The sequence below is a fragment of the Meriones unguiculatus genome, chromosome 17, assembly GCF_030254825.1.
Source record: "Meriones unguiculatus strain TT.TT164.6M chromosome 17, Bangor_MerUng_6.1, whole genome shotgun sequence".
In the NCBI taxonomy this organism is placed as follows: domain Eukaryota; kingdom Metazoa; phylum Chordata; class Mammalia; order Rodentia; family Muridae; genus Meriones; species Meriones unguiculatus.
The window spans coordinates 39,082,162-39,095,054 of NC_083364.1; the positions used below are offsets into that span (position 1 = coordinate 39,082,162).

The 12,893-nt window shown below is 47.3% G+C and overlaps 1 protein-coding gene across 2 annotated transcripts in view; it reads left to right on the forward strand.

Annotated features, from left to right (window-relative positions):
- The window catches only part of Sema5b (semaphorin 5B), a 119,935-nt gene that overhangs the window by 89,662 nt on the left and 17,380 nt on the right, over positions 1 to 12,893 (forward strand). For both annotated transcript variants that reach the window (XM_060370320.1, XM_060370319.1), the window contains exons 5-8: positions 10,704 to 10,766; positions 10,944 to 11,042; positions 11,463 to 11,676; positions 12,290 to 12,575. In XM_060370320.1, the coding sequence (XP_060226303.1) occupies positions 10,704 to 10,766; positions 10,944 to 11,042; positions 11,463 to 11,676; positions 12,290 to 12,575 (662 nt within the window). The remainder of the gene's footprint in view (positions 1 to 10,703; positions 10,767 to 10,943; positions 11,043 to 11,462; positions 11,677 to 12,289; positions 12,576 to 12,893) is intronic.

Here is a 12,893-nt window from a genome sequence, read left to right on the forward strand (position 1 = left end):
GGAGCCTCAGACATAGCCCCAGCCTTCACAGTACTCTTCGTGCCTTCCCCACCGTAAGGGACTATACACCTTCTGGCAATGGGTCGGGAGCCACATGAATCCTTCTTCCCTTAAGTTGCTTCTGCCAGGGATGTGACCACAGTGACGAGAAGAGTCCCTGCAGCATGGTGCTTGGATTCTGTGTTCTCAAGGGGAAGCCCATTTCTTTGCCTTGAGGAATGCACACGTGTGAGATGGCGTAGATGAGAGATGGTGTAGGATTCCTTTTCCTGTAGGGGTGCCACACGGCACGTCCCTGCAGCCCAGGCTTAGGCAAGGCATGCGGAATTCTCCGAGTCAGCAACCCATGCTCGCAAGCAGCCAGCCCAGAGACTAACTTCTAATTGGCATCCATAGGAGACCAAGCCAAAGTGCCAAACCAGACAGGTCAGGACATGGGGGAGCCAGCCTAGAGATTCAAAACAAGTGCGAGGCAGTTGAACCAGGGGGCCTGCCCTGAGCACCAGGCGGTTGCTTTTGATTTGCTCTCTCACGGTCTCTGCGAATGGAGGTCAGCTGGCACCAGAGAGTGACTAAAGGCAGGAAGAGTGAGAGGCAAAGAAATAATGGCAGAGCTGTGAGAAGTGAGCATGGGAGGGGTGATCCGGAGGAAAGAGGAACCCCCGGGGCCCAGCAAAGTCTGCAAGGCCGTTGAGAGGCGTTGCTCAAAGGCTGTGTTTGCCGAGAAGCAAAGGGAGAGAACAGAGGAATGAGATAACATGCAACACTGGGGCAGGGGGCCAGGAGCAAAGGGTAGGAGGTAAGGGGTGAGGCCGTTGGAGAGAGAGGGGTCTTCACTGCCGAGCTGGGGGTGGGGTATCCACATATTATTTGGAAGGCAAGAGAGATTCATTAATGAATTTTAAGCAGTGGAGTGACACAAATAGACTTGTCATTTATGTCACCTGGCCCAGCGCAGGGCAGGGACTGGAGTCATGGAGGGATCAGTCAAGGGACAGGTGTAATTATCCAGCTGAGTGATGACGATGGAGAGGCTTGAGGCGGGCAATGGAAGAGGGATGGAGGACAGGAAGGGAATCTTAAGGTGGCGGGGTCACATAGGGCCATGGTTTCACCTGAGAACCGTCAGGCATGCTGACTTCTATATAAAGGTGACCCACAGAGGAATCAGTCATGCTTGGACCACAGAGGTGTGATTTCTGGCTTCACAGCTGGTTACCAGAAATTAGAATAGAAATGAGGCTCCCTTGGCTGTGTCCTGGACCTGCTAGGGGAGCTTTGACAGAAACTGGTGACTCAGAAATTTCTGTTTGATTGTTCTGGGGTAGTCTGGACACTGGGGTTTTCAAAAGCTCCCAAGCAATTGCAATGGGCAGCTAAATTTAGGGACCACTGCTAAAGGATGTCAAGAAAGACTTATGTGGGGTGTTACCCCATTGGCTCTGCCTCCCCGGCCTCCTCACTAGCTGGTCAGCAGGGCATAAGCCATGCACCTTTTTGGATGTTCAAACTACCTAAGGACTAGGGCCTGGGATTTGGTTCTTCCAGTTCAGTGTTGATGTGGTCTTAGGACAGACAAGAGACCTGTGGCACCCCAGAGCTCACGCTTGGAGTGGGAGGTGGTCAGCTTCAGTGGGGTTCTCTAAAGTACCCTCAAACCAACTCCAAGAGCACCCAGAACCCACCTTCACCATCATGTCTCCATGGGGCTTAACCTTGAAATTCAGGAACCAAGGAGGAAGGTTAATACATTTGATGCTATTGTTAACTATTTTAGACACTGTCTGGCCTAAGTGAGAGGTTGGGGCAGCCCATCCAGTTCTCAGCTGGTGGGGGACTTGGGCTTCTGGTCAGCTGCCTGGCCTGAGTAGAAAACGTTGGCTTTGGTTTTTAAGTACTCACTCTGTCCTGTGACCTGGCACATCTTTTTGGGGGAACCTCAGTCCCTGGCCCGGGTATTGACTATGACAAGCTTTTCAGCAGCATCCAAAGGCTGAAAATGAGGTATACAATTGCACCGACAGGGGAGGAGACACAAAGCTGTCTGCTGTGCCCCAGAGTGTGATTCAAGCAAATTTAAACCTCGGTGTTTTATTGATACTTTAAATAATTGACGTGTGCTTAAAAAGAAATCTAAATGCAAACAGTTTACGAAAACCGGTGTCCATTAAAGGGACTTCTAAGAATCTAAGCCCTATTAAGCAGTTAATGTAAACGACTGTTCCTTAAGGAAAGTTGAAATCTCCACCTCCTTCCCAATCCTCAAATGCTATAGCAGGTGTGTGTCTGTGTGTAAGGGTAGTGGGGGCAGGGGCTAAGGAGAGGGGCAAGGGAGGGAAATCAAGTCAGTTCAGCTGCTATGGTCACTATCAGCATAACCGGACTAATAGTTACGGAATCTTCACAAAGGAGGTCTGTGATCTGCTGTGCTGGGGGCTGGGAGGCCAGCGTGAAGCTAGTTTGAATTCAGCAAGCAGGCACTCATGGATGACCTTCCACAGTGCAGTTCCGGGGCCTAATTTGCTACAGTGTTATGATCTTGGGGTGCCAGAAGGCTTGTATGCACAGAAACAAATAATGTTGGCATATATACACACCAAAACACATAGTGGGACTTTTGGGAGACCTGGACAGACACTGTCCCAGCCTACTTCACATCTTCCACTCTGGAGTCCCTAGATTTGTTGGTAGGTTAGACACTGTCAGTGGTAAACGCAGCGTTCAGGTGGTACTGTGCTAAGTGCTCATCTGTGACAGCCTCTGATGTGTCTAGGGGAGAGGCCAAGGCACACACATTCACGTCCTGATGGTCTGCCTGCTCTTCCTCCTAGCACAGAAACCACACAGCCATGCCGTTACCTGAGATCACCATCCTGGAATTTCTGGGGGCCGTCCAAGTGTAAAACATTCATCATGATGCTGGCAGCACAGTGCATGCCTATCTCCACCTCTTTACAGAGCCCCACCAAAGGCACGTGGGAAGTTGGAATACGTACACATTCACACAACAGAGAGAATGAGAGGGACCATGTCCGTGGAGAAGAAATCCAATCTTTCTGGGCAATAGAAGTAGATAGAAGGATCATCCTGACTTAAGAGGCATTAATAACTTGCAGAGCAGGGTGTGGCAAGGAAGCAAGCCGAGTCTCCAGGAAAATCTCAGGCTTGAGGTGCTGGGCATTGTAGAATAAAGACAACTAAGATAGGACACTGATTAAAATTCTCTAAATGGAGAGACTGGAACTCGGGTCTTCTCATCTATCTCCGTCACCCAATAAAAGAAGCTGTGACCTCTTTGAGTCCAAATGGAGAGTTCATGTTTAGTTCTGTAGGAAGAACAGAGGGCACTCATGGGTTGTGGGCTAGAATGGAGAACTCAAGTTTAAATCTATTCACCCTACCCTACTCCCAAGCCAGAGATTGGAGGAGTCTTTGCTGGAAAAACTAAGTGAGTTCAGAGACCAGACTTCTAGAGTAAGATAGAGACAGGGTTGCTGAGAGAAAGCTTAAGGGAGAGAGACCCCATAAACACCTAAGAAGTCTACACAAAGATTCCAATGTTTGATATTTAAAACAAAAGCAATTGTTCATCATGCAAAATAGTATTCATACAAGAAAACAGGATAGCACAATGAACCCAAAACGCTCAGTAGCTCATGATGACACTCAAATCATCCATGGTTCCTGCTTCCCTGTCAGAAATGACTTGAAGCAAATCTCGAATGTATCGTGCCAGCTATGATTTCAGGATGCAGAGCTTGAGATGAAATGCAGGGGAAAAGTCCTTGCCTAGGATGGGCAAGGTTCTAAATTCCATCTCCAGCATTATTTAAAAGAAAAAAAAAAAGAAAGAAAAGAAGATGAAGTTGAAAGAAATAAAGGGGAGGAAAAGGCGAGGGTGGAAGGGTGGAAGGGAGGGAGGGAGGAGAGAGAATGGCTTACACTCATAATCCCAGCAGACAGGCGGGATGACCTCACATTCAAGGCCAACCTCATGTTCAAGGCTCACCTGGGCAACAAAACAAGACAAAAACAAAAAGAAAGTACTTCACTATGCATTTCTATACAATAAGATTATTTTTAAGTGATTAAAGAGATTTTATATCACTAAATACCTATAGTTTCCCTAATTGTCTCATATAATTTCAGTAGCAGGCTGGGGACACTGCTCAGCGGTAGAGCTAATGCCTGGAGTGTCCGAAGCTATCCCCCAGGACTGTCGAAAGGAAAAGAAAAAATTAAAACAGCTCTGTTTCAATTAGGATCCAGATACATGGCAAGTTGTTAAAATGTCTCTTAAGTCCCTTTAAACAATGTTTCTTTGCTTTCTTTCTTTGAATAATTCATCTATTGAGGAAACCTGGTCATTTGTCTAAGAGTTTCTCAACTTTTCTGGCTATAATCTGGTGCTATGGTTTATGTTCTGTCCCCGTATCGTGTGTACGTTGGTTGTTAAACTTAGCAGCTTCGTCAGCTTGGACTCGGGGAAGGTTACTGCATAGGTATTAGGTACTTCCCTCAGGATGTACAGAGAGCCTTGTTGTGAGTATCGGTGATCACTCTCTAGATCCACCCATTCTTTAGTGTTACAGTATATTGACTAGATTGCCTCTACAAGCAAATTTCTTTGCTCTTCCATTACCCGACAACATGTCTGCTAAGTGTCTCCCACAAGCTCGGGTTAGAATGTGTTGTCCTTGGGTGGTGGCTGTTTTGGCAGGCTGTGAGCCCTTTAGGTGGTGGGTTCTGCTGAAGGTGTGACTACCTGGGGAGGGCCTTGTCGTCTATAGCTCCACCCTTCTTCCGGCCTGGTGTGTGGCTTCTTACCCTTCCAGACATGAGCAAGCTCCCAACTGCTGCAGCCTTGGCAAAGGCAACAGCATGATGGACCATACTCCTTGACAGTTGGAGACAAAGCTTCCCTGCCTTAAATTGCTTTAGCCTGGCAAGAAAAGCACATGCTAATGTAGAAGAGAATGGCAACCCCTCTCCATTCCCTGGGCTTCTTCTGTGGGCTTTGGCTGAAGGGGAAACAAAAAAACCACAAGGCTGATGAACCAGAGAAAGCCATACGTTTTCATGATTAACACATACCTAGAGATCTCTTCTACACAACAATAAGATCCAAATAACTGATCAAAGCAAGATGCTTTTATACTTTTAAACAAAGTACAGTGAGTTTATGGAGGCATGATAGAATAAATGGGCCTTTGAACCAGGGTCTAAATTTTTAGATATGGCACTAAGATATATGGTGGTGTATAAAAGCTAATTGGAGATAAATGTTTCCAATGAGTTATTTATTTTAATTACTGTCCTAATTACTACCATTCTCTGGCAATGAAAGCTATTGTCCTATCCTGGTTCAGGGAGGGCTCCTGGGCCACAAAATTCTTTATGGTTTGCCACCTGTAGGAAAAGTAAAGCCAAACGGCCCTTTCTGAAGTTTCAATTCCTCAAGTGATTCCAACTGAGTCAATATACCAACTTGACACTCTGTGGCACAGCATGTACTATACATTTTCACCACTCTGCTATTACGTACTAGCTTTCTAATGAGGAACGGGGTGCTAGCACCTTTCAATAGTGCATTATCTATCTATCTATCTATCTATCTATCTATCTATCTATCTATCTATCCATCCATATATCCATCCATCTATTCATCTATCTATCTATCTATCTCCATCCATCCATCCATCCATCCATCCATCCATCCCTCTATTTCTCTATCTATCTTTTGAGACAGGGTCTTACATGTTCCAGGCTGCCCTTGAACTCACTATGTAGCCAAAGATGTTGGTGAAGTTCTGATCCTCCTGCCTCTACTTCCCAAGTCCCAGGATAATAGATCTGCACCTCCATGCCTGGTTGATGCAGTGCTATGTAGGGACCGAACCCAGAGCTTTCCAACACTAAGCTACCAGTGAGCTGCATCCTCAGCCTCTTTTACTTATTAGTATTATTTCTGAGTCATGAATTTACACTTGTGGATGTGTGTCAGTCCATGGCTGTTGTTATTTGTCATAACTATCCCACCTGTTGCAATGGGGGTCCTCTTCAAGTCAAATTCCAGGGCCCCTCTACTCAATTCTACTGAGTTAATGTGACATTCTAGCATTCTGGAATGACAGGATGGTCTAGGCTCACCTTGAACACTTCCTACCCTGCGTGGAACTAGCCGTTTCTTCAAGAAGCCTTGGTTCTTTTCTGCGGAAAATGCCCAGTGGCTTTAAAAAAATATATGCACAAATAGTCAAAATTCATCAACTCAGAAAAGCCTTAAAGTGAAAGGAAAGACCAAAATAAACAGGATAAAGCAAGCAAGCTGCAAGCAGCAGAGCATATATATGAAGCCTAAAACATTTTAAATTTAATTACAAATTAATGTTATCTCTTTACATATGAGAATATTTTTATAAAGCAATAAATTGAAAGCCTGACATCTAAAACTGCAATTGAGAAAATAAAAATTGAAGGATTCAGACATAAAGGTTGAAGAAAGGCTACCAAAATCAGAACAACAGAATTAAGAAATGAAAAATAGGAAGTGCCAGAGAACTAGAGAATGTATCAAGGCATATGGATCAACCATGGATTGGATTAATATGCGTTTCAAAACAGAGAAAGAGAAGGATGAGGAAGAAAGGACAAAAAAAGTGGAAGGAAATTTGCCAAGACTGAAGCCATTTCTTCAAATCAAAAGTTAACTGAGTTCTCAAAAGTGACCCATACTTAGGTCAAATTAAAATCACTATTCTCATGCAAAAAAAAAAAAAAAAAAGGCATAAGGATCCAGAGTCTAAATAAAACAAATGGGGCTCCTCTGAAAGACAGGGAGGAGGAATTATACCAGACTTCTCAAGGGTGACCTCAGAATGGAGAAGATCATGGATCAATGTTTATAAAACTGGGTGACAGTTATAGTCAACCCAGAATTCTGTATGAAAACGATCAGTGTGAAGAAAGACTAAATCAGACACTTTAAATCAGCAAACTTTAAAAACTGATCCACAATGTTCTGCCTTAAGAAGATGCTGGAGATGAGTGCTGCCGAAGGAAGCAAGTGAATCAAGAACAGGGCAATATGGCTTCAGGAGGCAGAGAGGCAAGTCCCCGGCTTCAGCCAGAAGGAAGCCTTGCAAGCAATGGGGTCACTGGGAAGGTACGATATGAAGAAGAGGAAGGGAACGAATAGATTGTCCGAGTCAGTTTTGCACACAGTTAGAAAAGGATATGGGAAGGGATTTCTTTGGGGACATTTGAGAAAAATCAATGGGGAAGGTTGTTTGAGAAAGGAAAAACTGCCTCATATTACGAGGGCTGGATTGGCTTTCGGATAACCATTTTCACAACTTAATGAGTCTAAAGCCAGGTGTGTCTCACAGTGGACAGCACCCTGCAGTCACTGTTGGCCAGACTTCGGTCCTGATGGAGTTGCCATAGCCTGAGCAGGCGGTCCTTATCCATGCTGGTCTGACTGGACGACAGCAGCCCCTTGGTTTAGACAATCATTGTGAAATCATGAAAGGAAGGAAGGTGAGTCCAGATTGGTCGGTCAGAAGGCCTGTGGACACCTTCTGGTTAAGATCAAGAGAGAATAGCATCCAAACCTGTAGGACGGGATCAGCGGCTTGGAAGAAAGTTCCGCAGACCACAACAAAGCACTTTGAGAATTCCCTCCTTGCTGATACCTGGGTGCTTCAGTGAACGATCTTCTTATACAAAAGAAAAGCAACAAAATCAGTCGTGACAGCTCCAAACAGAAAGGGATTCAGAAGAGATGTGCACGGAATGTGAGAAGGTTAAAGACACTTAGAGGTACTGACATTTTCTTCTACCTTAATGTATAAGATTGATATGCGGCAGGAACACATGTAAACAGGAGCGCCTCCAGCAAGTTCACACTAGAAATTCAGGTTTCAATTTTTTGTGAAAGTGTTGACTGCTAGCACATTTTCTTTTACTGTGGTTTGTGCCACGAGTCAGTGACCGACAGTCAGAGAGCCTCAAAGTTTTGTGAATGCCAGTGTTGGCCCTTGATTAAAACATGAATTGTAGACAGAGGATGGATAGAAGGGAGCTGTAGGTGTGCTCTGGGCTCGGGTGAAATGGAGAGAGGCAGGTGGGAAAGCCTTTTCCTGTCTAAAGCTCCGTGTGAGATAGAGCTATGTGTTTGGTATGGGTCTGGGGGCTCAGAGGGTCAGATCCCTTGGAACTGTTATTTCCAGGTGATTGTGAGCCACTCAGTGTGGGTGCTGGGAACCGAACCCCACCCACTGCACGCCCTTAACTGCAAAGCCACCTCTCCACCCTTGCTTGGGGTGTAGGCTGTCAACAGCTTCACCTAGGAAGTGATTGCTGTAAGGCAGAGCCGCGGTAGCATGGAAGGAATGGGCTGCTAGCGGTTTTGTTGATTTTTTTTTTATGTTTTTACTTTGATAAAAATGATTTTCAAATAAAGAACGACTCCAGAGAGCCCTTTCTGTGCTGTTACCACTATCAACTGGCATCTTTTCTTCAGGCCTTATGGTGTAACCTTGGGTTCACGGAATCTGGCTCCTGTGACAGGAGGAGGAAGGCTCCTTGGTACGTGGATCAGCGAGCTGCTGTGTTCCTTACTGGCTCTGTCACCTTGATCAGAATGTTCAACCTCACTGGCTTTAGTTTCCTCCCTATTGTACTGAAGACAGACAGAGTGCACAAGTCCCTGGCACATGGCTGTGCCATTGTAGACTTCCTCCTTAAGAACAGGCTGGCCCCTTAAAAGTGCTCCATGCAGGAACCCCAAGGCCCTCTGCAGCTCACCAGCACCTATCATTTGTGTTTCAGTGTATGGGGGTCATTGACCTTTCCTGGCCCCAGAAACTCCAAGAACTCTTATTTATCCTCTTCTCTCTTGTGAGGCTTAACCTGGGGCCTGATGGGTCCTGAGATTCACAATGTGTAGTTATTTCCATCCAGATAAACCCAGACCCTAATGGCCATCTGCCCTTCTTTAAAGCCGAGAAACAGGTCTGAGCTCCAATGTGGGCTGGAGGGGTTGACCCAGCATGCTTAGTGGAGACCAGTTCCCTGATGTAAGGGTCTGCAGAGGTCAGCCTCTCTCTGCTCTAAGCAGCCATGCTTCTGTAGAGGTAGATGTGCCAGTCTGGAAAGCAAAAGACAGCCCTATGGCTCTTCCTTGTCCCCTGCTTCCCATCATCTAGCAAAGCAGCTTCGTGAGAAATTAAAGCACAGCATATGGGGGGAGGGATAGAGAGAGAGAGAGACAGAGACAGAGAGAGAAAGAGAGATCTGCTTACTCAGGGCTTCTAGGACAGCTGGAGGGGTACATGATTATACGTCATCACTGTTGACAGTTGCTTGGGTAAGAAGTGTCTTTCTTCCCTTAAGAGTTCCATCAGAAACGAGAGAATAAATGGAGGAGGAGTCCTGGGTGGAGACAGCTGTAGCAGGGTGCATGTTTTTCCTCCCAGTCCCAAGCTACCAGAATAATGACTCGCGAGACTCAAAAGATATTTACAAATACCTAAGCCATATAGCTAGGCTCTTCTCTGACTAACTCATAACTAATATCCTATTTATACTAACCTACATTCTGCCACGTGGCTAGTTATCTCTGCTCAGGTACCATGCATCCGTCCTTCTCACATCTCCCAGCCAAATATCCAATGCCTGGTGCTATCCCAGAATCCTTTTTGCCACCTCCTTTTCTAACTTTTCCTATAGCCCATAGGTTTTTGTTTTTGTTTTTTTTATTAACAGGCAATGCACCCATACAATACAGAAAAATTCTCTCTACAGACAGCCTTTTTCTATTGCCCTGGGCACGAGAAAGCTGTGTCTCCAGCCCCTTAGCTCCAGTGTGAATGATGTCACAAGAGAGTCAAGAAGGGAAGCAGACAAAAGCCTGGGTTTAATTCCCAGCACTTTATAAAGTGGGCATCATGGAGATGCTGTGTCCCCAGAACTCAGAAGTGAGAGGCTGGGAATCAGAGGTTCAAGGTCCTCCTCAAATTGTGCTTCCAAAAAAAAAAAAAAAATTAGAGACTTCATGAGAGGAGCAACTGAGGAAAGCAGACATCTTCATCTCTGGGGACAGTGGGGTAAAGGGCACAAACACACACCGCCTATGACATAGGAAATGAAGACTCCTACCCATGGCCTACCACATACTTTAAATCATCACCAAGAACCTCAGTGTCTACAGAGATTGAGGGAGAAAGATAATTTGTTGCAGGGGTTTAGCAGAAAAATTATAACTCCTATTTCAAAGCTTTACACAGTCTAACCTTTAGACAGTGACCCCAGGTCGTCCCCGTCCTTTGAGGGACTTCAGGAAGACACATTTCTGTTCCCTACCAAGATTTAGCTAATACTGAAAACCCTTCCTTCTCCACTTGCAGCTTCATAGCTGACCTGGGGAGAGTTCCCAGAGAACTGTGAGGGGCTGCTGGAGCCCAGGATCCAGCTGTCCCCAACCCAATTAGGCAGAGAAGGTGTCAGGTCAAGGGACTACCCATTAGTTAAAGGCCTCTGGGCGAATCTCTGCCAGCTCCCCAAACACCTCAGATGCTGGGAGAGAGAGCCTTAAACCTTCAAGCTTCCCACCAGCTTCCTGTCCTCCCAGACCCTGGCTGCCCTCGCCATAAGGAGCAGTGTCGGGGAGTGTACCAGATATGTCCCTGTTTCTCCCACAGGCTACAGAGTGGGCCTCCACTGAGGACACACGCCGCTCCTGCCAGAGCAAAGGGAAGACTGAGGTATGAGGTACATGCCGATGGCATCAGGAGCTCTGCTGGAAGCTTACGGTCTCAGGAGAGGTTGGGGATCCTTGTGATCATGAGGTCGCTTGCCCCGGAAGCCCGAGTGGGGTGAGGGTGAAGGGAGTCAAGGGAGACACAAGTGGTGACCGTCTATCGTTTTCCTTCCTGCCTCAGGAGGAGTGTCAGAACTATGTGCGAGTCCTGATTGTTTCCGGCCGGAAGGTGTTCATGTGTGGCACCAATGCCTTTTCCCCAGTGTGTTCCAGCAGACAGGTGGGCCATTGGCAGGGGCAGGCAAAGAGGGGTGTCAGGGGATGGCATCTTGCCTGGGCGCACGGCCTTGTCAGTGGGGACTGACAAATGTAACAGGGTGGGTGGAGAATGTATGTTTATGTAGTATTGGGGCAAACGTAAAATGTGCATCCTTCATCTGAAATTCCAGTCGGACCTCTCTTCAGTGTTTTCCTCATCGGTCTTACTTGAAATGTCCATCTGGGGCCCAGGGGACACTCCTGAAAGACCTCACCCTTTGTAATGGCTGTGAGATCACAAGGTGGCAGTGATGAGACTAGTTGAGACTTGGGAGGTGGGGGTCCAGAAACTAAGGGTCCCAGAGGAAACAACTCTTAAGTCTGGAAACACCAGGTGGCCCCAGGATGCCAGGGAAAAGCTCTCTTCTCCCGCCATCTCCAGGTGGGGAACCTCAGCCGGACTATCGAGAAGATCAACGGTGTGGCCCGCTGCCCCTATGACCCACGCCACAACTCCACAGCTGTCATCTCCTCCCAGGGCGAGCTCTATGCGGCCACGGTCATCGACTTCTCAGGTCGGGACCCAGCCATCTACCGCAGCCTGGGCAGTGGGCCACCACTTCGCACTGCCCAGTACAACTCCAAATGGCTCAATGGTAAGGTGGCCCAGGCCTGGGGCAGGGCCGTCCTGCCTTCCAAACCCCACTGGCCTTTCCTGTCTCTGTTGATTCATCAAGAAAGTAGCTAGGACAGGGAAGATGTTCGCCCAAAAAATCAAGACACGCTGAAGCTGAACCCCAGATGTCCTGAGGACCCAGAACAGACAAAGGGCAGGTTATGAGGGGAGAGAGTAAGACCTTGGGTGGAGTAGTAGTTGTGAGAAAGGAGAAGTTAGGGAAGAAATGAGGGAGTTGGTATGGATGTCCTGCCCCTTGAGGTTGAATCTATTTCTTTACTAACTAGCTGATTGGCCCGAGCCTGTCTGTACCATGATGCTCTCATTGGTAGTGGGAAGTAGTCCTAGGACTTGCCTTATGATTTCTAGTGAGGTTTACATGGATGGACCAACAAAGTTCTTATGATAGTGAATTTTCTCCAGTGAGATAACACTATTAACAATAACACTATTAATAAACCCGAGAACTTCCACGAGTGAAAGTGGGAACAGGCTTACTTAGAGCCCTGGGTCAGGGGCTCAAGATTCCCACCTAAGAACACTGAAACAGTCCAGTCCTTCCTGCTCTGGCTTCTTCTCTCCATCTCCCACAGAGCCAAATTTTGTGGCAGCCTTTGACATCGGGCTGTTTGCGTATTTCTTCCTCCGGGAGAATGCCGTAGAACACGATTGTGGGCGCACCGTATACTCTCGGGTGGCCCGGGTGTGCAAGAACGACGTAGGGGGCCGTTTCCTGCTGGAGGACACGTGGACCACATTCATGAAGGCCCGGCTCAACTGCTCCCGCCCAGGAGAGGTCCCCTTCTACTATAACGAGCTGCAGAGCGCCTTCCATCTGCCCGAACAGGACCTCATCTATGGCGTCTTCACCACTAACGTGTGAGTCCCCCCCACACACAGCCCCTGCGGCCATTGCCTCTGTTATTTCAGGGTTCTTCCTACCTAGCCTGGCAGCCTGGTGGGCTCAGCAGACCCTTTCTCAGGGTCTGGGGTCTTCATCCATAAAGCAGAGATCTCCTTGTTCCTGAAGCTGGTCGTCTGTGGCTTACCACCTCAGGAGTCGTAAGCAGCCTGTGCTCTGAGTGGCTGGGAAGGGCAGGCTCAGGCCAGATGTGCAGAAAGTGAAGGGGGCTGCCTGGTGGCCAGATGTGCAAGGGGGAGTGGCCTGGTGGCCAGATGTGCAGAAAAGGAGAAGAG